At 33.3% G+C, this 26,277-nt stretch overlaps 1 protein-coding gene across 1 annotated transcript in view; it reads right to left on the bottom strand.

The window, feature by feature from the left end:
• exp (expansion) overlaps positions 1 to 26,277 on the bottom strand; it is a 180,344-nt gene that overhangs the window by 140,437 nt on the left and 13,630 nt on the right. Inside the window, exon 2 of the mRNA XM_076120023.1 lies at positions 19,613 to 19,824. Within this exon, the coding sequence (XP_075976138.1) occupies positions 19,613 to 19,689 (77 nt within the window). The 5' untranslated portion in view covers positions 19,690 to 19,824. The remainder of the gene's footprint in view (positions 1 to 19,612; positions 19,825 to 26,277) is intronic.

Here is a 26,277-nt window from a genome sequence, read left to right on the forward strand (position 1 = left end):
TCCTTTTTATATGACTAATGTTTGCATTAATTAATTTGTTTGGACGATTACCTTGCTACTATATCCGTTTGCATTGTTTTTTTATTTACTCTTATATCCTAGTTTTTTGCTACTCTCCCGCTTTCCTAAGCTGTTGGTTTCTTGTTATAATTTTTTAAAGCCTTACTTGATACGTAGCTTGACAAGGTTTGATCCTTTTACCATAACTGTCATCGGATGTAATGTACGACGAAAGGCCACCATCACATTTACCTTCGCAAATGAAAATAATTCCAAAGATAATCTCTGTCTTTAACTAATTAGTAAAACCTGAGGTGAGTCCATTAATTGTTATTTTTATGTCAAATTAACTTTACTTTTATACATAAAATATATTGTTAGCACGACACGACAAGTTAAGTACTAATCTCTCTCCATTTTCTATCGTAATTAAACTCAAGAAAGCGTAAAATCAGTAATCACACAACGTACTGTGTCACACGTGTTAATAAAGACATCACGATGACATAACCATTGCACAAAACAAACAGCGAATAATATGTAATTACTTGTCATAAAATATTAAGTGTTAACAAATATTTAATATTACACTTATTATATTAAAACAAGCACATACATAAAAGCTGTTTTCCTGTGCGTGACGTAAGATGACGACAGGACGTACGTAGACGTGTTGAGGTAATTTGACCTGGGTTATATCAAGTATTGGATGTGAATGAAGAAAATGAAGTGAGTAAAAATCGTACAAAGTGACGTTCTCTGTCTACTCTTACGAGAAGAAGGCGTAATTCTATGTATGTATGTATATAATGCAGATGGCATAATTCTAGGGCGAAAGGGCAAAACGAAGATGTTCACTTCTGGCTGAAAAAAATATAGGTACTTTTTTTCTTTTGCACTGGAATGTCTCAAATTAATAAAAACTGTTTATACCTGTTCCTTTATGAAGAACTTACAGGCAATGTTGACTGGCTGCCCTAAATACCGAATTCCCGAGTCAGAATTACTTAACCAAAAGCCTGACCGATTTAACTGACACTTCAAAGTACCGTCTCATTCAATATTAAGTAACACTTAAGACAGCTCTCACACATATTAGGCAGACAAATAAAAGAGAATTTTATTATATGCTTAACGGTTCATTGTTGAGTAAACTTAACTTACACGACAAATAAGAAATGTTCGCGATACGTAGGAGGCACGGTTTTTGGATGAATCTTGACTATTTTACTCATACAGACTACTACAACCTTATTTATACTCAGTTAAGGTTTATAACTGCCTGTGTTGAGTGTAGAAATAACGTGGTAATTTCGTTTATTTGTTTGTTTATAAGGAAACGTAGTATTCGGTTACAGGCGCGGTATTTTGCGAGTCCTTATGTTATTATTTTGCCGGTTACCGTTACTGAAGGTTGGTATACGTAACCGTGATGTTATTTATAGAAATTAAAACGATTGAAACAGTAATAAGATCGCTACTGATGTTTCGCTCGGTTTCACTGAATTATTGTGAAGGTTGCAACGAAATGATATTCAAGTTATGAATGTATTCGTTTTTGTGAATGATTTTGTTTAACAGTTCCTTTATTTGATTTTTCAATAAAATTGCACATTATGTTTTTCCTTTTTCTGGGGCTTAAACCAAAAAAATCTGAAATCAGAAGCAAAGAAGCAAACTTGTTTTTACTTAAAAGCTATAAAAATAGGCTAGGTATATTGAAAAGAGCAGTCTGTAAATTTATATGGCCATAAAAATTCAAATCTAGCGCCTAATCCTCAAAAATAAAACACAATCTATTCGCATCCAAAGCTACCCAAAATCAACTCAAACGGTACAAAGTGCACACAAAACAACCATCCAGAATAACAAATCCGGCATCGAACCTTGATTTATATATTTTTTGTCGTGTACCGTAAGCAGAATGTCGGTCAAAGTGTAACTGTGCCATACCACCCGCGGGCCGCGATGTACGATCCCGCACATCCCGGCCTTGTCGTAAATATGCTGACGTTCCCGGGAACGTAACAGTACTGAACGAAATACAATCGAGTAGCGGGTTTTCTCGATGCGAAATTAAGCGTAAAGGTATGTAAGTACTGTTAAAAGACTGTTAATTTTAGGGAGTTAGCTTTTTCTAATTAATGTCTAGGTCTATGTGTTTGTGACGTTAAAATAAAAAAACTTGTTATGTAAGGTACAACTAGTTTAAGAATATAGTAATCAAAATTATGAATAAAGCAGGCCATGCAAGGAACGTAGAGTGTGCCTAGACAACTTATTATGTAATATTTGGGTCTAAAACGACCACTCAAAGATAATCATGAAAAAACAGCTGTAATTTTTTAATAAGTTGGATATACCATATTCTACACTTAATTATTTTCACAATAAGCCAAACTATGTAAACATAGAAAACAATTTTCCCTCTTCTTAACTCCGAAGAAAGTTTTTCCTCGAAACTCGAAAATAAATCTCTTACACACTTGCATTTTTACCAGGCAGTCAAGTGAGTTAAAATATTCCAAATATCACATCGCAACAAGGAACTGTTCCAATGATGCTGTAACAAGATTACGGTACCTCAAGTATTTATCGTCGGCTTAATTTCTTATTATAATAAATAAACGCACCCTTAACTCGCGAGCGTGTCCCGGCTCACTGTCAAACTTATTGATTAATTTGACAGGTGCGTATTTTAAATAAAACATACTCAGGTCACGTTACAAAAGAAATATCTCAAAAATACTACGGTTTTAGCTAAGCTGGATATGTCTATAGAAAAATTATGTATTAGATACTTAACGAACATGATTTTTTATAAGGACACTGCTTCTAAGTTACCTTATAGACTTATGATATGATGTCAAAAATCTATAACGTTTTTTTTAAATGTTGCTTAGTCATAAATCATTATCATCTTTATAAGACCTGACAGTCTAATTTATTGAACTTTCCGTATTAAATCTTACAATTAGTAACGTAACGTAAGCTAAGTATATCTTTCTTCAGACTCCGAAAATATATTTTCATTTACAAACGATTCGTAAAAATGAAACTGACAAATGACTTGGAAGGAATTGTGTTGGAGCTTAGCGGAATGATGATGGATTTTACACCGAAATAAACTGATAACATGTACTTAGCATGATCGAACATATTCGACAAAAATGTTCAGCCAAAATGAAGATTGCATTTTTAATTCAAACTTTTACATTGATTAATTCGTCCATACGTTATTGTGACTCTGAAAGCGGACACAAAATTAACTTGTTCAGATAAAATTATTGGGAATACAAATCAACATGTTAATAAACAAATTAAGGACGATGTCGGACGCATTCATTCAATTTTTGCATAAAAAAATACTTTATAAAAATTTAAAACCTTTTAGTCATCTTTACCCGTTTTATACATCACTACATCTTTACCTACTGATTCTCGTTGCCATATTATTTACTATACAAACCAAACTGTCGCACTGCAAGAAAAAAGGCTCCCTTTCATCTTTCCATCGATCGCTGTCTATTAATTTGAATAAATACACCCAAAACAAACACCTGATAAAGAATTTCACACATTCTACCAATAAACCAGACTATCGTAAGTAAGTAGGTGTTGAACTGCAGTCCACATATCGCGTTATTTATTACATTATAAACGATATCGAGGATCGCGCGTTTTGGACGCGCCCCGGCCGGGTGATGACGTATCTCATATTTATGGTGCACACTCTTTGTCCGTGTAGGTCGTGATACATGACCGCTGAGCTTCGATGGATGTTGTGTTTGCCCTAGACGGGATGACGGCTAGGGAAAGCACCCTGGGGATTCCATAACATTTTCTTTATGGCTCCAGGGGCATACGGAAGTTGGTAGTTACATTATTCACTGTAAAGTTGGATTTTGCTGTTTCTAGATACTTGTTCGAAATAGTGCGGACTGTTGGCCACGTTTATTTACTCTTATCTCTAAATGTCAAATTCTACTTTGACTTTTTGTTTCCAAAAAGGCATTTTATAGAATTTTGAATTCACGAAATGACCCTAAACGCCATAATTCATTGGTTTGCATTAATTTTTAGTTTAACAATTTTATTCTTAGCTCTAAAAACTATCAACAACTATATCCATCGAAACTGAAAGGACACAAATAAGCCAAAGTTGCGCCGGCGCACACACGCGGTGTTAACACGAAACTTCAAAGGGACAGGCAGCTCAATACGATTGCATACAATGCACCGCACCGCGTTGTCACCTGCACACTTTGCATATATATTGATGATGGACAATGGTTTATTTCCATGACCAAGCTTTGAAAAAATATTGCGCTCTTTCGGAGCCCTACTATGGGTCAACGAACTCGAAATTCGATGAAGTGAACTACTGATATCGAGGGGAAACATAATCATTTAGATACATGTGCCAGTTTGCTGTAAGAATTAATTCCAGTATGCGTATTACAAAATAGACAAACTAACTACAACAGTGCCAGTTGATTTTATAATACTATAATAACAGAAATCAAAAATAGCATAAAACTTAACCAACTCGAACAAGTTTTACATACGTTTTCATAAAAGAGTATACCTCCAAACACAAACCATGAATCCTGTAAACGTCGATTGAGAAAAATATATAATTGTCAACAATGTTGCCACTTGTAGACATTTCAGAATAAACTTAACATCAACAAGTTTCACACGCGTCAATATTATCTCCACTTCTTTACCTAATAATTCTCTCCCAGTGAAATAAATGGCTGTTGATTCAATAGCTTACACGAAACAGATTTATATTATAAAACAAAAATCCAAGATTCAATGTGGGTTTTTTCAATAAGACCTCGAACATTTGCCGTCGTAAAATGTAACATCAACGACATCTATCTAACACAAATAAAAACAACATTACCATTGAATTCACAAGCATTTGGATCAACAAAAATATAAACCACAAAAGGCGAGGGAAAACGACAAAAAACACAATTTATTCCACATTACCTACTTTAAATACTTTTTATCTTGAACTTCTGAAATAAATTGAAGTGACCGTGCCACCCAAGCAACAGAAAACAAAACTCAGTGTACTGTCGACGTCCCAGATATTCTTTACGCTAGAAATATTAACCGTCGCTACGAAAAAGCCGTCCAGAAAAGATATAAATAAATGAATATAAAACACATTTAGCTTACACTGCGCTACCTTAGTGACGTAAGTATCACACACTCTTTACAATCTTTGATAATTTTAATATAAACTCGCATCAGCTGCACCATTATCACATAGCGTAATCTGTGTATGTTTTTATACGAATTGAATGTCTAAAAATTTAATCTTTAATGTTACGTTAGCTACAGTGACGTCATATTCTTTAACTAACATAAGCTAAATATGTTTACAGCTCAAGTTGGCATCGCTTTCAGGCCGTATTCGTAACCCGCTCTATTATATTGTCAATTGGGGACCTCCACGCATAGTATACAATTACAAGATGTGTTCATCGTACGGCAATCTGTCAGTTGAGGCCCGCGCTGTCGCACTATAAATAAAGGGGATTTATTCACGTGCACTTCATTTAATTTATAGCTATTTTGGACACAATGTACTGAAGTGATGTCCTACTGTAGGAGCTGGATATTCGTTATATTGTTTGCTAGTTTTTACTCTACATTGTTGCAGAATGTCTTTTATTCAGATTTTGTCTAGATAATGTGACATTCCCAGAGCAGGCTGTTTGCGACATTGATTTTTATCGCAAAAAACCTGTGTATTGTTTTTAACATTGGCTCAAATATTATAAATAAAATTATCAATGTCCATTTCTTTCCTTTTCTATAAATCAAGAAAGAAGAAAATTATATAGTATATTTATTTATCCACGGAAATCTGCTAAGAAACCCACTATATCCATCCCCTATTGTCTAAAACTTTACTAATCAGCAAAGCAGTCTTTCTACAGACATTCATACATCTACCTTCAGCAGTAGCCCTTCACTTAAACCATTGTTTCTCAACCAAAAAGCCAATCCACAAATAAAAGTTGGTAGATATTACTAAACTACTGTCTACTTAAGTCTTCAGTAACACATGGCTAACTCCCTTACTTTATATCTTAGTAACACAATCTAATGATATACCGAGTCTCTCGACCACTAGCTCACTTAACCGCCGCGAGTAAGATATAGCTTCGCTAATTCATTTGTTATTTAGTGTCTACCCTTTCTATAATGTAAAATGGATCGCTATAACACATTTGTGTCATATTTTGTTATGAGAATGTAGGATTAGTATTATGGTTAATTCAGAAATTTTGAAAATGGTTGATCAATGATTACTTTGGGACATTTTATCTGAAAATTTTCAACTAACCTTCATATTACAGTTTATTGTATGTATACGCAATGTCTACAAAATATTCTATAGGTTTGTACAAATAATGAAATTATTTATTCAAATATAAATGGGGAATCAGTAAGCTGTTTCAGTAAATAAAAACATTGACTTCTTAAAGAGAAAAACTAAAGAATTTGTAGCTAGTTTTGCATAAACTGTAACATAACTAAGTATGTTATATATTATTTAATGTCTATGTAGTATAATACGTGCCCTTTCAAAAATGGCGTATACATTTCTAATCAAACGACGCGGCGACGGCTCACCAGGGGTCACAAATCTTATCTTATCTACAAAATCAGTCGTGCAAAATATAACAATCTGAAGGACAGAACAATTCGAAATAATTCGTGTCTATTGTCCTAAATAACAGGACAAAAATGTTGACCTCATAACTCAGACCGAGGGGTGTTATCCATGATGCAAGATGGTTTGAGCACGCGCCGATCTATAATGAAACCGTAAGTCACGATCTCTCTCTTGAAACATTACCTGCAACAAGGAAAATACAACCTTATGACTTATGTTTTAGAGTACAAATTTCCTTGTCTTCTTGTGTGTAGTGATAAATTCCCAATGTATCGTTAGTTGAATAGTTTGTTGCGAATTACAAAACTTTCAATAGCTGCTGTTTAAGCTCATTATTTTTCATAGAATAGATTTTAATTTCGACTCATTGGCGCTTAATGACTGTTCTTAATGTATTAGTACCTAGAGCATACTGTTTCGTAATGCGGTAGGTCTTTTATGAAATGGGACTAGGAAATCATTAACTTAATTTGAGTGTGCAATTTTTTTTACAGAAGAGTTCTATCAAGCCCCCGTTTTTTGACTGTAGCCTTAGTTCCTGTCTCTTTTATGCTGTAAATCGAGTGTTATTTTAAAATGTTATGTAAGGCTTTGTAACTTGAAGGCATCATCCCAATACATAAGTATAAAAGTAGATCATCAAGAAGAAGCTTGCAGTGATTATTAATGGCCGTGTAACCGGTGACGGTCTTTACAAGAAGGGCGTGATTAAATAGATGGAACGTGTCCTTAATCCTTTAATTCTCTCTTTTTTCTTACAAAATGTATTCAAATGTCATTGTCATACTGAAGAAGTCATCGCAACCTCATTCATTTGTCTAAATTATCATAATTGAAAGTTCAAGCAATTGAAAGTCTATCTTAAAACATTTGATCAGCAAACATACCTCACGAAGTTGTCCTTTCTCAAAGTAAAATATCACTTAAAATGTGAATAACCATTTGCAACATAATCTTAAGCTGAACCTTTTTTGATGCTATCCTGCAGTCATTTATAGGGTGTGGAAAATAATCCTTGAGAGCGATATCAATTTTGAAACACTTAACTTACTTAATGTATATCACACCTATTGTCTTTCATTGTAAATACCATATCTGTCAGCGGGAAAGGGTTTAACGAAATATAGGGACAAAACATACACGCGAATTTGTACTCTAGATTTAAGCCATAAGGTTGAATTTTCATTGGCAGTTTTCCCAAAGTACCGACAGCAAAAAGTTCACATCAAAATGTTTACAGAGCGCATTACTTTAGAAGTTTATCACTTTTATTGGCCATAAAACGTTTTAATGGTAAGTTAGCTATAGTAAACACCGTCGCCATATTGAATAAGAAGTGTGAATACTTTTGCTCTTGATAACGCTTGTAAATAACAACCCCTCTTTATTTATAAGACCATGCAGTTTTACTTTTATTTACTGTGGTAGATATTTTTTTATTTTTTAGTGAAGTAATAGTCTGAATGTAAATTAAAGTTGTGTCTAGTTCGTACTTTAGACTTTTATTTTGGACTACTAACAACTCAAATATAGCATGGTTAATAACACCCTTTTTATTTTGTGAACACAGAGTGCAATAGAAGTAAACGCATTGTATCAGGGTTTAATTAGTAAAGTGATATACTAAATATAGGTATCGTTGTTTAAAGCAGTATTGATCAAATCGTGAAATCCCTAACATCAATTTTCATATCATCTGTTTCTGCTACTGCTACTGCTACATAACTGCTTTAATTCTTGACTCAATTATTAATACACTCGTGTGATCTATGATATACACCCGTAACAAAATCAGGCTATTTATTCATACTAAAACCTTTATTTAATCGGTAAAATAGAATCTTAAAAATAAACGTTGAATTTATTCACGTCCAAAGCCCCACAATACCATATGACTACAAATTCGTACCCAAAACATAACGGTGCAGGTTATTGCTCGAGGAACAAACTTAGATGCAGCCAGCCTTGGAAGTTGGACCGTGTCCACTCCATCTTCCAAGATTAATGAACCAGATTGTCTTGTACCAGCTGACAATGTTTAGGCATACCTAACGAAAAACACTACCTTTGACACACTTAAAAAAATTTAAATCATTCCAATTTGAACCTTATTTATAAGACGATAAGGTGTTTGCTAATTTGAGGGGATTGTAAAGTTATCTTTGTGCAAATGGACAACGCCCTCAGACAAAGATCTGCCAAAATTAAAATGTAACAAAACATGTTTGAGCAATGATGTGCTCGCTCCAGTAAGTGGCGCCACTAGCTAAGCAATGTTGATTATGTTATAGGCCATTAATTAAAATAAATATTTGAGATTATTAGAAAGAAGAATGCTGTAATTCAAAGTGTGGAAGAGACTACGTTTGTTGCATTCGTTGCCATTTATTCATACAAATCCAATCGTTATTACCCTAAACAAAATAATATATTATTTTTTTTAATTCAATGTGTCTAGCTTTTAAATCTGTACCGCGAATTTATTCTTATGTAAATATGCATCGACTAATCGAGGTATTAGGTAAACCACTTAATGTGCCAAATTCACCGAAACCTTAATCATAACCTTTAAATAACCTATTTGGTAAATCAAAAATTGAGCTTCAGAAATCACATACATTCATAAGAATATAACTCAAAATAAAATAAAACAATACCAAACTTAAATCAATTAAATGACCTAATCATTTCTCCAAAACAACAGTACTTTCCCGTTTAGATAACACGAAATGTATTCGTTATCACAATCATTTGTTTGTGACAAAATATTTTGATAAAATTTTCCTTATGATGAGGCATTTTTGAGGTATTTCCGAGTAACGGACTGAGACCCTAAAAAACTGTTAGATTGTGTAATAAAGTTGGCTAAAGGGATTTAAAGATGTGAACATACCTGATATTTGAACTTCTACCTACGGTTGTTGATGACAAATGAAGGTCTGGAGCTGATATCTAAATATTGCATATTACAACTTGGTTAAAATAAACGACTGATCAGTTTAAATAAAATTGTTATAGTGATAGCGATTACCCCTTTATTGCTACAGAAAATGTAAACATTAAGAAACGCGCAACTACAAGTTTTCTTTTGTAAAAGTATTGTTGTATTAATCTCATATAGGTCTGATAATCATACCGTAAACTAAGTCACACTTTACGATGTATTTATATATCACTTTTAAATGTGGATATAGGTAAGTGCGTCAATACTAATGAAATGAATTACGCTTAATTCCTCAAAAACGAGATCTATGCGAATCTACGTTTGAGCGACGTAAGATAATGTAAATCATAATAATTTTAAAATCGTGTAATGATGAGTCACTAAAGATAATACATAAATAATTAATTAGGCAGTTTTAGGAATTACTTGGTCTAAACCGCAGATTTTATGGAATGTCAGACAGTTTGTTTAATTGTATAGACTTATGGATCTATTTACTTTGACTTTAGACCTTCCGATACTTTCCTAACAGCATTTGTAAGTATATAAAAAAATATATTCAAAAATATTTCAGCCAATACGACTCACGTAAAAGTGACAAAGAGCAGTAGTAAACTTGAGGGACACACAGACTCATAACTTGTATTTGCTTTTTTTATCTGAGCACGATTGATCTAGAAACGATACCTACTAGATAACAGGACATTGGCATTAGATTGAATTCTATCACCATTATCAATCTGTACAGAAGCAGATGTAGTCACGATTCAATACAGTGTACCTCCGCCCACACGGAGTTAAACAGTGAATTTATCGCGAGATCTTTATACCAAGCTGTCCAAAAACGCAACCACACGACGCATATAAATTCAATGTTAAGGACGAAACACGCAGGACATGGAGAAGGATGTAAGTGTGATTTTCGAGGTGCGTAAAATGCTGGCCTAAGGTCGAACTTTGAGCAGCATATTTTCGAAAGAAATTGGAATAACTCTAACATCGAGTAAGTCTTGAAAAAATACAGTTTTTAAGACACTTGTAAATAAGGCATTTGGGTTTGTTTAAATGGATCTAGTAATTTTTTGAAAAAACTAGTCTAGGCTAGTAAACGATTCTATCTTAGAACCATCTTCTTTTATCTTCTTCTTAGTAGCACCTTTTTACAATAAAAAGAATTCCATCATACTTCATAACTCCCAAAACTAACTCAATACAATCGACACTATGCTAACAAACAAACAAAACTTTATTATACCATATTCTCCTCCCACATCACTTACACCTTATTTCACATGGACCGTCAATCCACGCACAGGTACCACACCTTCAGGTCATTGACGTTTACTTAAAAGTGCTAACTTTGACCACATCTTTAACGGAAAAATACTATAATAAAACCAAATATATACAAAAGTTACAAATTTCGTAGTAGACGTGACGGTTATGTTATGTCCTATGCAATAGTATATGAGGCTTCACGTTACCAAACTGAAAGCTACTATACCGATATATGGGAATCGAACCCGAGACCAGAAGTAGTCATTTAATTTCAAAGTAAAGTATTGTAATATGTCAGTGTGTAACACACTTTAGTCCGAAATCAAAGCTTGGGTCATACATTAAGCTTAGCTGTCTTTTTGTTGGTGAAATTTCAGATTAGTCATGTACACTTACTTGGTATCTAATTGGGTAATTTATTACGGTTACTGGATAATCATGTTTATTATTTCATTTTAATGTCTTTAGCGTATTTTAAATGCATTTTATTACTTTTCACGGAACGCAGATACCTTTCCTGTTTTAGTTTTACAATCATTTGTATCCAAAATGATGATTAATTTAGAAACCTGGGTAGAATATTCAGATGTTATAAAACAATAAACTTTACCGTCATATACGAAACAAAACAAAAAAACAAAACCTTTTTTACATTTTTTAACTTTTCCTCGAACTTTGTAAGAATATTGCCAAAACACTAACGCAACAGTCACCTCCATTTTCCGAGGTTGTAAGTCAAAAGTCAAACTACACACTTTTCAACAGTTAAATAATACTAGCTGACCCGCGCAACTTCGCTTGCGTAACATAAGATAGAATGGGTCGAAAATTTTCCCTCCTCAATAAATGGGCTATCTAACACTGACAGAATTTTTCAAATCGAACCAGTAGTTCCTGAGATTAGCGCGTTCAAACAAACAAACAAACTCTTCATCTTTATAATATTAGTATAGATATTCATTACATAATTGTAAAATACATATAAGTTTTACGACGCAAGTAAATGCCGTGGATTCCTTCACGAACAGTTACCGAGACTAATGACACTAAATAATGGCATAAGAATTGTTTTCACAAATTTTGGCTTTACGACCTGAGGTGACGAAATGTTTAGGTATTGAAATAAGGCGTGAATAGTATGTAACTGGCGAAGTTGGCAGGCTCTTGTGGATTCTAAATATTTCGAAAGAAAACTGGGCCGTTAACTCTTTAACGTCAAAACAAACTAAGATTTCTTTACATGTTAAACCTTAAATAAAAGTTTCAATATAGAGGCACTTTTACAAATAACGAATTACGATTGAAAATATTCCAAGAAAAGTTTGAACGATTCCATAAGTTTTCTAATAAAATTGGAGCGCTTTTCCAAAACTGGCATGCTACTATTTCAACAAAAGATTAAACAATTCCATAAAAAAATATCCAGCCCGGAAATCGAACGCAAGACTGTGTAGTCGACAATGGCATACACTACCATTAGAACTGGAAATGGAAATGGAAGCAGTATTTTAATTTTATGTATCTACAACTAAACCTTTACAAAAAAAAACATACGTGAGACAAAAAAAGTGTGAATCATTATTCAAATCCCCTTATCTTATCGCAACCATTTACAAAAACAGCCGAACAGTCGCAAATGAACTTTTACTATTCAAAACAAAACGAACTATTAATACATAAATTTTCACTTAACTCTCTTATCTTGTACTATTGTTGAATTGAGATAAAGCCAATTAAAAATTTGTATCAGATAGCACATATCGGGAGCACTAAAAAGCACTACTGTTTCATTAGGTTCCATTTAAAACCTAGGTTTTTATTGTATTGCCTATTTTAAGTTGGGAATTTGTATAGAATCGGTATGGCTTTGAATGCGCCGATCCTTTGAAGATAAACTAAGAGACGAAATATTTCTACAAATGGGTTTGATGTGTTTACTTCGACCATTAAGATTTTTTCGCCGTTTTGGTCAAATTTAGTACTGGGTGAAACTACATTATCACTTAAAGGTGCTTGTCGTCCTAAAAATAAGAGAAGTTCGGGCTAATATAACAATGGCAATTACAAAATCGAAAATGAAGAAGAAAAGAACATAATTATTTTCAGACGGTGTTCCCGTCTCCGAATTTAAATGTGTCCTATTTTTTTTTTACTCCTTTTATTTCTTTAGAAATAATGTATGTTTAAAGTTAACGATACAAACTATATTATTATTTAAATTATGTTACCTACCCTTCTGTTTGTTTGAAAATTATTTAGATATAGACTTTTTGATTGATATGGAAAAACAAACATACACTCATTTAGAATTTCAAAAATATGGATGATAAATGCAACAATTTATAAACAGTCTAAACAAAGCTTTTAAACAGAACAACTGAATGGTATCATTTCCTTATTGTGCATGTAGTGTAGTATCAGATACTGCGCGTAGGCAACCGCCCACGGTACTAGTAACTGCTATGCAACCAGTTGCACTTCTGTTATGTGATCGCTTTTGTACTGATTTCTGGAGTTTTATTAATACTAATATTTACACTTCTTTAGCGCAATATGGTAAACTTATCCGTGGTGTTAGTTCTATCTACGTCTGAAATATTGTCAATGCTAGTATACAATTATTTGAAAAGAAAATTGGCATCCTAATCTCAACTTTTTTTAATAAGTACCTCAGTCACATTATGGTTTCTCTATAACAAATTTATTTTTTACTTTCAAGCACACCATATTCTTTGTTGATTGGAAATAAAAATACAAACAAACGTACAAACCTCAATTTTAAAACCGGTGTCACCAAAACAATACGCAATCCTTAGCATCTCAATATTTACTCTATCCAATATCAGCATGAGAATCAAAACTATCAAATTAAGCTTCTAACACAGTATTCTGTGACATCACCGAGCAAAAACATTGTCCAAAGGTTCGAATGAAGCCATTGACATGTTCCATTGCCATAAGAAGGACCATTGTCGTACCGTGGGCGACTCTTACATGTAAAGTTGCTGATATCGTAGTATAAATTGGCTATTTAGTACAATAGTGTAGAATGTTACATGGTTTTAGAGGTGAATATGACTCGATTGACCTGGATTTTTATTACATATTATTATATAGTGCGTATTTGTATTACATATATATTGAGGTACAATAATTTTGAATTTAATACATTTTGCACATTCATTTCGCATTGAAACTTTGCCATCCACTTAGGCTTTAAAAATTGCTGGCTATGTACTGAGTATGAGCTTTGAATTAATAAAAATAATGTACTCATAACGAAAGGTCCATTGTGCCATTAGATGGGCACTAATAATAATAATAGGTCAGATAGAAGACTAAGCATGACGTCTTCTCATACAAATTCGGAATAAAATTTTATTATTGTTGCATGAAAACAACTATGCTCCACAATATTCATAATCTGAATTTCAAAAAGGATAGAAAATGCCCTCACTAAGTTGATTACATAAATACCAGCAGCAAATATACATAACACCATAATTATTGTTTAAAGTGACATAATTCGTTTTCACCGAATTCAGGATTGCATGTCATTTTGCGGTAAAAAATTCGGAGAATTAATTTGATCCCTTTCCTCGTGACAGTGCTTTTTTAGATTATTATTACTCAATGAAAACAGGAAATATGGTTTATTAAGAATTTAAGCATTATCATGGATGTAGTACGTACTAGGTATACCAGAAAAAAACAATTCCTCTTTACAACGAAAGGAGAGATTGATTGAAAAAGATGTATAAGACATAAGAGTAAAAAGGAAGAAAACGTGACAACACAAAACCCTAAAATCAATGTTTCCGAAATCTAACAAATCGCATACATTTCACTTCCTTGACAATACAAAGTTTATACAATAAAAGAAAAGTAATGTCTACATCAGCTTCGTGTATTAAAATAAATGGCCGACGGAGTTTGTTCTCAACACGCAATAAACAAACTTTGAGATCGATTTGTCGTAAGAGTTGACTCATCGAAATATCTTTGGTTTTATAAAAACTTAATTTACATAATATTTGATCAAGTGAGTTCCCTGTAAGATTAGTAAGTAATTTATGGTGAATATTGTAACTCACTTAATCCACGTACCTAACGCTACCGGAAGCTTTTCAATTTAAAAATAAGAAAAATAACTCTATTAGTAACGAAAGAAATATTTTTATACCGATTACTTAAGCAAAATAACGCACGAAATTATACAACAAAAATTATAAGTATTTGTTTTAGCGTTAATAATATCTCAAGCTTTGAAAACAGTTACATGAACTCTGCAAAATTTGTTTAAATCCGTGGAGCAAGAAATAGAGTGTGATTATTAAATATTTTTGAATGAAATTCACTAATAAATTTAAAACATATTATAAGAATAATATTCCCAAAACTATTATGACCTAACACATCTAACATTCGCAAATTAAAGTACGTGATCTCAAACGATCCACGTGGTCAAAGTTTGTTCTCGTCACGTCTTTAACACCGTTTTGTTATTCAATCTAACATGTCGTGATGTCACCTAATATTCCCACATAGTAATGAGAATATTATGTCATGTACACTGATATGTTTGTAAATTACTATGTTTAATACTATTGTTGGTAAAATAATGCTGAAAGCTATATACTAAATCAATAGAGATTTGAATTTAAAATGATCTTTTAGTAGTACTAGTATATGAGCAAATAGAATAGAATATATGTATTTTTGCATGAAAATCTACATCAAATGAATCATATTACTATACATGCAGTATTGAAGAATCAGGCAGAATCCTGCCTTGAAGTAAGAATGATCAATGAAATCAAATCATTAGTTCGTTTAAGCCAAATGCTGACACTTAACACTTAACTTAACTAGTGCTAAGAGATATTACGTTTATCAGTTTCAGCAATAATTTTCCTTACCTTATAGGCTTATTTTCTTCCTATGCAGACATGCGCGGCGTATATTATATGTAGGAAAGTGACGGTGCTTTGCGTTCGACCGACATCAGCGTAAGAGGAAAGGAAGCTTTAGGACCTGTCAAATCGGCCTAGAGACCTTCAAACCCTTATGTAACAGTTTGTTTAAGGGAAAATCAAGTCTATATTTTAAGAGCCCTATTCTCTGCACCTGCCAAAATTCTGACTACATAAATAAATAATGATCTTGACATTGATTTAAGAACTGGCACTGAACATCAAAACGTTACATACAATGACATACACTCAGACACATGACTGTATGCATCGTGCATCCAATGACATCTCAATTGAACTCGATCATCGTGATTTTACGAGCAGTTCGCTACATCTGATGAATACCAATTATAGGTATTTTGGCGTTTCAGTGATGACTCAGTTGGTTTTTTGTGGGTTATCTCAAGTACTGTTTGGATTTATTTTAAGTAATTCTCTATCAAGAGAAAATAATCTATGACAGAGCTTACGCGTATTACGTCCTCTTGAACCGCTTATTTCAGTAACTGACATTTACCCAAAACAAGTTGTTGTCAAACATTAATGCTCTGCAAAAGTATAATTATACGTACTGCATCATCTGCATTGTGACGTTAAATCAATTACACAATAATAAGGTACTTCTTATGAAACCACATATTTTTGTACCATACCTTTTTGTTTTGACCACAATAACGGCACAAATACTATTTAAAATCCTAATAGGAGCCTGCCAAAAGAAACAAAAACTGACAACCTAACTTCCTCATTCAAATACCAGCTTCAACATTTCAAAACTATATTTTTTGCAATCATCTAAACATATTAACAAATCATTTATTATTTGTCAGAACAAAATTATCGTAATCGATACTTAACAATGGTTGAATGGTTAAACTATAGATTTACTAATTACAGATTACTGATCAATTAGCACGCCTTGAACTTAGACATTTTTATCTTTGATCAGAATAATTTTATTATTTGATACTAGCTTTAGAGCTGATATTATGAGGAAAATGTTGCTTGAAATTTTGTTGCGAACTTGAAAATAATAAACAATACAATTCAATTCTTTGAACAATAAATTCTATCCTTTGGAACCGAACCATAATCAAGTTTTTCTTTTTTACGTATTGACATAAAAATATTGCAACAAGCTTAATCATTTTAATTCTATACTGCAATCTACTTTTAAGTATCACCGAGATATATTATCCTTTGAAAAATTTAAGTTTCAAGTATTTTATTCAAGCGTATGAAAATAAAGCGACGACCATAACCACCTTCAAACGATATGAATACATCGTTATCTTTCAACAACTGTCAAACTTCCTACCAACTTTAAATATTTTAGAAAGAAATATACGTGCCTATCAATTGAATGCTCAACCCAACATTGTATGAAAATACAGCACTTCCTATTAGTAAACATGGATCTCACGGTCTTCATACAAATCAAATTAACCAAGTGTTATGACAGCCTTTGATCAAAACTACATCATCTAAAACATTTTTTGCATCAATTTCACTACAAAAAGCTAACAAGAAACTATTTACTAGTCATAAACGAGCTGTCGATTTTAAATCGTATCAGATGAACTAAACTAATTATATTTATTAACAAAAAGTAATTGAGATATCCAATGTGTGTTTTGTGATTAAGACACTGGCCGTCTCACCAACTTAATTCAAAACTAGTGTATCGAACTTACATGTGTTGATAAAGCCGACTTTAAGACGAATTGATTATCAGTATAGCTGTTTTCTTTGATTAGCTTTTCCCATTTCCATTCTACTTCATTTCATTAGTTCTTATTTACTTGAACGTGTAACCTCTGAACCAAAATTTAGCTTAGGTCAAATTGTTGTTAATTAAATGTTAATATTATCATTAATGTTAAATGACAACTCCCGCACTTATGTCGTCTGAACTTTTACAAACAACGGACTCGAAACAATAATTTGTGGTTTGCCCAAACATTTAAATTAGTTGTGTGTGGGGAATCGAACCCACGACGTCTCGACGCACGTGGCTTGACCACCTTAACCACTGCACTAAGAAGGCGGACAGTAACTTTTCACATTAAACTTTATAAAAAAATGGTTTCGGGTGAATTATTCTAAAATACGTTACCAATATACTAAAAGACCATGTGTTTTAAGCTTCCAGGTTATTGACCTCAAAGCCTATCCGTCAAACAATAATAGAACAGTACCGGTCAATGAGTGATGAGCTAATTTAAAATAAGTATTCGCGTGCTCAAATAAGTGTTGTATGACATAACTGATTGCTTAGGTATTGAGCCTTTTTTGTAGTTATGTCCCGTTTAAGCATCTGCCATTATTTTTGTATGGCCATCTGGTGTGTGTTGTAGAAAAGGATCAGCTATCCTTTAAGCTGACATTTTCTGTTGTTTATTTTTTAGACAGTGAAACTTTTACCGTTATTTTATTACATTTTAGTAGTTCTAGGATATTTGAGTTCCATCTTTATAAAATAATGTAGAGTTAAGTCTTTAACCCTTTCATTCTTTAATAAACTCTATGGGTGTCGGTCTCCATGAAATAATAATTCGTGTAGTTTTCAGGAACCTCTCCCAGCAACTGTTTTTTTTCTATACAGAATGTTTTCTTAATTCTTGTAATATTCAGTAAAGCCTTAACGCCTATTCGAAATCTCTGCGCAAGAACAAGACCCTCCATTCGCATGTTTAACTTTCACTTCACTAAATATGTTTTTACATATTAGGTAATTACCCAAAATAATAATATGTTCACAAGTAATAGATTATACAAACCAATTTTAAACTTAAATACTTTTATTACATACTAATATTGCATCAAAAACACTAAACAAGCTACTAATACAACTTCCAAGTACTTAAAACATGACTTTTCCATCAAAATCGATAACCACTAACGCCATCTACCGCACCTCCGTCGAACTACTAACAGACAGTTCTAAGTAAAAGTGAAACCTGTCAGCAATGCTTCCAAGTAGTACCGTTATATTGTGGAGGCGCTGCGCCGGCGCCCATACTCGGACGGTACTGTTATAACGATTTATGAATGATTCTTTGATTTAGTTATTGACCGGGCTTTATGCATTTACTGTATGGACTAACTGTGTGTTAAATACCTGTCTAGTTTTGATGACTCATAGGAATTGTAACGCAGTTTTATGCCTGCTTTTTACTTGGGGGGATATAAATACACTAGCTCCTGTTTGCGACCACATACTCGTAGAAACAATTTCTACTTATTCCGGCTATAATCTATCTGTTAATAAATTGATACGCAGATAGTAGCCCTTAGGACACTCTTTACCACTGGAAATCGTTTCACGAGAACGAAATTACCACATTATTAAGACATACAAATAATCACGCCTTATTCCCATATGGGAAGGTAGAGACCAGAGAACGACCACTTGGTACGATCCTTACAAACTTCCTTTGCTTCATTTACATCCAAACATCTTGTAATATACAATGAACATTAGGCCAATGATGGACAAAATAAAGACAATTTTATCAGCGGTGTTTGGGTCCTAAAAAGGACCAAAATAAATAAATGAATTTAACCCATTAGTGTCAAGCTGCTGGGCAAGGGTCTCCTCCCGTACTGAAAGAGGGGTAAGGCCTTAAGTCCACCACGCTGGCCAATTGCAAACTTAAAAAAACCCTATACCTAGATGGCAATATATACTTAGCAATATCAATAAAACCTTACCTTCTTTCCCGTTTCTTCCTTTTGGTAGTAGATGTCCCTTTGATGGTTCTGTACAGGGTCATCATTTTGGCCGCCATGTTGTTTATAAATTAATTAACACTAATCACTGCACTACTAATAAAGAATTATAACAAATTATTTGAACTTATTCACTTAATAATAACATTATTTTCAACACTTATATTATTTTTTATTCACTCCACAGGATTTATCTGAAACGAAAAGAAAAACATATTAATTAATCTGTAATTTCAATATTTAACTAGAGAACGCCTGTAATTATTGAGATAAAAACTAATTTTAGGGATTGATATTTAAAAAAAAAGTGTCTGTTTATCTGTTATGCACTCAAAAGCTAAACCGCTAAATCGACTTTAATGAAATGCACGTCTGCATGTCTTAATCGAATGACATACCCCTTTTCCTATTCCATCCTTAGCCTTATCATATTATTTGTATTCTTTTATCTTTCTTCAATATTCTCGATCAGAACTGCATAGATCAGCTAAGTATTATTTGTACAACAGGTACCTAGCAAAATGCTGCAACTACGAAACTCCTATATCTACCTACGTTATGATTAAGGGCAATATCCGATTAATTTGTTTCCAGACCATAAACATTGCACTTGCTACTTAATAAGCCGTGTGTGTATTTCAACAGCCCTCTATTACTAAGTTACATGTTGGTGTTGATATAGCACTTGTTTCGTCGCTCTTGTGAAACTATATTATGGGTTTGAAGGGAAATTTGAATAAAACTCTTATTAAATGTAATTAAACTCAATGGTCAAAGGTTCGATTTTATAAGTTCCACTATTGAGCTAGTTTCTTCTTCTGGAATTAGGTAGTGAAAAGCAAAAAATATCCATAATTTGTTTGTCCTGTGCTTTTTAATTTGGATTGGTGATGGTCTAAGTTACCAAAATTATCAGACAATTTAATAGATGGCAACTGCTGCATTTAACTTCTGCTTTTTTAATAATATCTACTAAGCTTTAATATAACGTACAATTTCATCTTTATAGCCTTTAAAGACAAAAATGGAGATCCAGTTACTGCATGGCTATAAGGGATTATCGTTTACAAAATTAAATACTAGATCAGAATTACCTACCAAATAATTATTCCACCTAAGATAACAAATCAAACACCTAATAACAAAATTACCTTAAAATTCACGCAATTTTTTTCGCAAAATCGCATTAAAATATTTTATGATCGATCGTTCGCAAGCACACGTGAAATACTTATCACGGATAATAAGTCTTAATAATTACACGTTACAAAGTGATTAGCTCGTATAATATTCGTTGCTACACCACTATGGGTAATTGGAGAACATAATTGTAACTGAAGTAAGAATAATTGGCTTATTTCGTGAGAGGATATTCCTCGTTTTGGTCTTAGGTATTTTTACGAGCGATAGAATTGGGTCAGTGTTAATTGATTTGAATAAAAAATAGTGTTTTGTGCTTAGTTATAGGATGTATAGACCAACCACTTAGTAGAGACCCTTGGAATGCGCGTTTTATCTAGTGAATCCAAACTAATATGAATGCGAAAGTAACTCTGTCTGTCTGTTAATCAATCACGCCTAAACTTCTGAACCGATTGCATGAAATTTGGTATGGAGATATTTTGATACCCGAGAAAGGACATAGGGCTTTTTACTCCGGGAAAATGACGCATTCCTATGGGAAAATTCAGGTGGCGGACGAATTCGCGGGTAAAAGCTAGTAACTAATAATTCTGTGTATCTTAACAATAAAGTGGCTGTATCAAATAGGCCACTGTCTGTTTCATAAGCCTACGAGTCACAGATGTTCTTAATTCTGCATTTTGTATACATTCTTTAGCTGCGAATCTTATACCTGATACTGGTCTGGATTTTGATCGTAAAGAGAAAGATGAATGAGATGTTTCATACATCTCATTCATCTTTCTCTAGGATAAAATTAATGGTTTTTTTTAAATCCATTTACTTTTAATTTTATTCTTTTTAGATAAAAACAGACAGACATTAACCACTTATTTGTGTTTTAACAAGTATCGCGAATCGGAAACCTGAATTTTGCGATCTGTAGAATTCAATTAAAATTCAAAGTCATTGGATCAAATTATTCGCGAAAGTGACTTAACGACTTCAGAAGATTACTTGAAAGAAAGTTATTTTCGTGGGAACCGTTTAAAGACATTAGTGATTTTTTGGAACCACATATACCCGTTACCCGTACCGTATATACCCGTTTTGACTTTGACAAACAACTTTGATCAAAGTTGACAGGATGCTAAGTTATGCTAAGTCGTATAAATCAAATAAAATTATCGTATGACTGAGGCACTTATTGCACCCATATTTAAAGAAACAGACTGCATTTATGCCACCTATACCATAAAGGTATGTGAAATTGTACAGTATGATTTTAAAATGCACGATAGCCGAAGCCTGAAAGTTTCCTGTTAAAAATCCAAAATATCTTCGAAATGTCACATACCCGAGAGCAGGCCTGCAGTTACAACATTTATATCGATCGTCTTATCTTTAAAGTGATGACACATAGTAAATGAACCGGCGAGATATGTCGGATATTACACGGACGCATTACTAGGGCGGCGCGACTGTACCGGTTATACGACCTACTAACCGACTGTCTGTCATTTGCATACTACACCTTCATTACAATTATACTAGCTGTGGCATTCAGAACCACACGCAGTTTGCTTGTAGATTTACTATTAAAATTGTTTATTAGTGCTTGAATAAAAAAAGTATAACACTGCCTATTTTTAAGGTGCGAGAAGCAATGCATGTATCACAAGGATTTGTTGTCTAGTTCTGATATTGGTCATAGTGCTAATAGGTAATTCATTTTCTTTGATTTGATAACACTCATATTTGATTACATGATGTAGGGAAACTAGCTGCTGACTAAAATGATAATAAGCTATGAACTTGTGTAGGTAAATATTTTTCGTACAATAATCACGAGTGAGGTCCTCATAGAATGTCCTAGATGCAATGCAGCACTAAAGATTGTGTTAATATTTCGCCGCTTACCGCTACATTACACAAACAAAAAATGATTAGTTAAATTGCCATAAACAAGATCCTCAAATATAAACAATCCGATGGACAGACAGAAAATCTCCATTTGAGTATATAAGTAGTTTATTTATACAAAGATTTTCACTTTCAGTGCACGAAGTTAATTTGATTTCCGTATTTAATTAACAGACGTTGGGTTATGTTTATGATTAATAAATTAATTAAGCACGCATAGCGTTTATAACGTCATAAATTAGAGATTAAAGATTTTTGTAGCATTTTATTAGCAGTATAGTGTTAGTGGTCGTGCAAGTGTTCGACCTGCATTCCTAAGAGTTCCGTACAATATTAATATCTATTCATCTTCTACTACAGCTTCAAAGTGATACTTCCCGTTACATGCATACGTAGCACTATAGATATTATTTTAATATTTATACCAGTAGTAGTATACTTTACGTTATTCCTATGTAAAGGGAAGCAAACCTACTGTCGTAATACCGGGGACATTATCAAACTCCGGGCTTTATTGAAAATACTTTAATATAAATTATAAAATCCCATTACTGTTTTGCATTATACGGAAACTGAATATTTATTTTATCGTAAAGATGTCGAGATATCGAGAAATTACTCGCACATTCAAGTTTTCTTTATATCGAAACAATTTTTTTAAAACTTACGGAACCCTAAATTGTTCAATTCACTTTCTTGAGATGAGTAGTAGACATTGACACACATATGAAAGAATTTGAAACTGGTTTGTGAACGAATAATAGTTATAATTACTTACAATCACTATTGTTTCCTCAACGTGCATGCACTAAGTGAAATGGAATGTGATTGATCGATCGAATACCGAACGATAATAGTGGGTAAATATTGTAGCTCTTTAGTTTGTAGCTTGATGTCACATATTGTACGAACTGACTTACAGGCTACTTCCTGCCACTATTGACGACCGGCTAACTAGTACCGTATTTTTTTTAAGTTTTCAGTGCGACTCCCGCTCAAACTAATATCTTCAATGTAATGTCAAGTGAATAGACACCATCTAGCATCGTTGATCTCAAGAGTGTAACAAGCTAATGAGTTTCGTTCGTGAATTAATAGCACGCACTTACGCGCAGAAGTAAAGAGTAATTTGCATATTAATTAAGTTTTCTCTACGATGATCGTAGTGCGTAAAAATATTGGATCTGCATGAGGAAAACGTTGGAATAAACTCGGTTAAAAATTAGATAGTTCTTTTAGAACGTAGCTGCTGGCGTGATACAAAAAAAACATAGAAAGCACACAATGCTTGCCGCATATATTCTTCTTCTGGGCTTTATATTCCCTAAATAATATTTTTGACTTTCAAATAGAGTAATTGGTATGAATCCAATTACAAAGAGCTCTTTGTATATGTGCCTGTCTAACCTACATCACAGGCAAGGAAGAGGTTACTTTCTTTATTTTTTTTATAAATAAGTTAATAGCTGAACAACAGCTTAAAATAAATAAATAAATAATAAATAAATAATATTATAAAGCTGAAGAGTTTGTTTGTTTGTTTGAACGCGCTAATCTCAGGAACTACTGGTCCGATTTGAAAAATTCTTTCAGTGTTAGATAGCCTATTTATCGAGGAAGGCTATAGGCTATATAACATCACGCTACGGTCATTAGGAGCGGAGTAGCAACGAAAAATGTTACAAAAACGGGGAAAATTTTGACTCATTCTCTTAGGTGACGCAAGCGAAGTTGCGCGGGTCAGCTAGTAATAAATAAATATAATTGGACAACTTACATGTTCATGTCATCATATCAACTTACATGGTCATTTGATTCCAAACTAAGCAGAGCTTGTACTATGGTAACCAAATAACTGATAAACATACTTATATACTTCTAAATGCATACTTATATAGATACATTAACATCCAGGCTCAGAACAAATACTCGTGCTCATCACACAAAGATTTGTCCCGGGTGGGATTCGAACCACGCGGGTCTACGGTTGACCGGCTACGGCGAGGTGACCGCTTAAATCACTGCGCCAAACGTGCAGTCAAATAGACATTTACATTCGGTTACATAAGCTATAACACTATTCACAATATAACAGTACCTGCATTTAATTAAAGTATTAAACGAAGCATATAGGAACCTCTTTCCGTAATAACCAGATCCAAATAGACTGAAACAAAGCCGGCTAATAAACAAAACAACTAACTAGCCGCTAAAGCCAAAGAAAGCAAACAATAGCCAAAATATAGCCGCTACAACTTCGCCGAAAATAGCAAACAATAGCCGAAAATCAATTGCACAAGCATCAAAGTAATACAGTTACAAAATCTAGGGGCAAACATTCCATAGGCACCTTTTATAATTGCTAGCTAAACTTAATGTCGTAACCAGTCAACAATGGATCAAACCGGTACTTCATGATGCATTGGTTCTCGGATCTGACTATTAGCTCGATTGGTTCTGCTTGTCGGATAACTGAGATGCTGTGAGGGAATTAAAATACTAGTCTGTCGACAAAGGGGTTTATGACGGGTTTACTAAAATGTTAATTTAAATGCAGAGACTACCCAAGCTCTAGACTGAAGATTTTTGACCCCGGAAATGGGTTAAAGGTTTATAACAAAGTATCAAGTAAGTAAATGTACCCCTAAAAATTTGCAACACCCGAAACGGGTAACTATTGAAACTATTATTATATTGTAACAACTTATGTACGCAGTTTTTATGATGCAATAAATATGTCTATGCCTATCAGGATTTTTTGGCAATATCTACAGACACGAATATGTTATTGAAAAACTGTTTGGCTAGAATGGTTAAGAATTGAGATCACCAAACCTTAGTCTATAGATCCATCCAATATTTATCAAAATTCAATTTCTGCATACTGACATCATGGCCTTGACCTACCAAACTTCATTTGATAGGAGATGTATGGTTTCTTTTGAAAAAATATCCTTATATATTTCACAAGGATGTAAGCAACCCTAGGTTGAATGAATAAACAGAAAAGAATGCACCCGCTAATTGCTAAAATTCGTCAGATTTGCTCCTACTGTGTCATTGAAACTTGAGTCCTATCTTTTTTAGTTTTTAGTACCAAAGTTGCAAGTTTAACAGCACTAATACTACTCCCCAACCGGTACCGTATGACGTTGCATTCGATCATCAGTTAAGCAATTATATGAATATCCGTAAAGTTGAAATTTCATAGATTTTAGGTCGTAAGAATACGGTAAAGGCATGTATCACAATGTACGTTTATCAACGGTTAGTTGATTTTGTGTGAGTTGGTGTGACTGAGTTGTTCTAACACAGTTATGATATAATTGATACTCGCAGTTAACAAATGGACTGAAATTGGTTGTTTAATATGTCTTGTTTGAATTTGATCGTGTGAATTCTTTTTACAGGCTGGACTTTTAAATGCCCCCTTTCGCTACGTTTGAAATTATAAGGGCTTCTTCATACATTTGCCGTAACTACTCAATACTACTCATCAAATATCTACACTATTCAACTGAAAAACTGGCCGGACGTATCTTCTAGCGATGTCATAATTTCGGTAAAACATGATTAAAGTGATATCTGCACGCAACAGTCAA

The sequence above is a fragment of the Anticarsia gemmatalis genome, chromosome 1 (assembly GCF_050436995.1).
Source record: "Anticarsia gemmatalis isolate Benzon Research Colony breed Stoneville strain chromosome 1, ilAntGemm2 primary, whole genome shotgun sequence".
NCBI lineage: Eukaryota > Metazoa > Arthropoda > Insecta > Lepidoptera > Erebidae > Anticarsia > Anticarsia gemmatalis.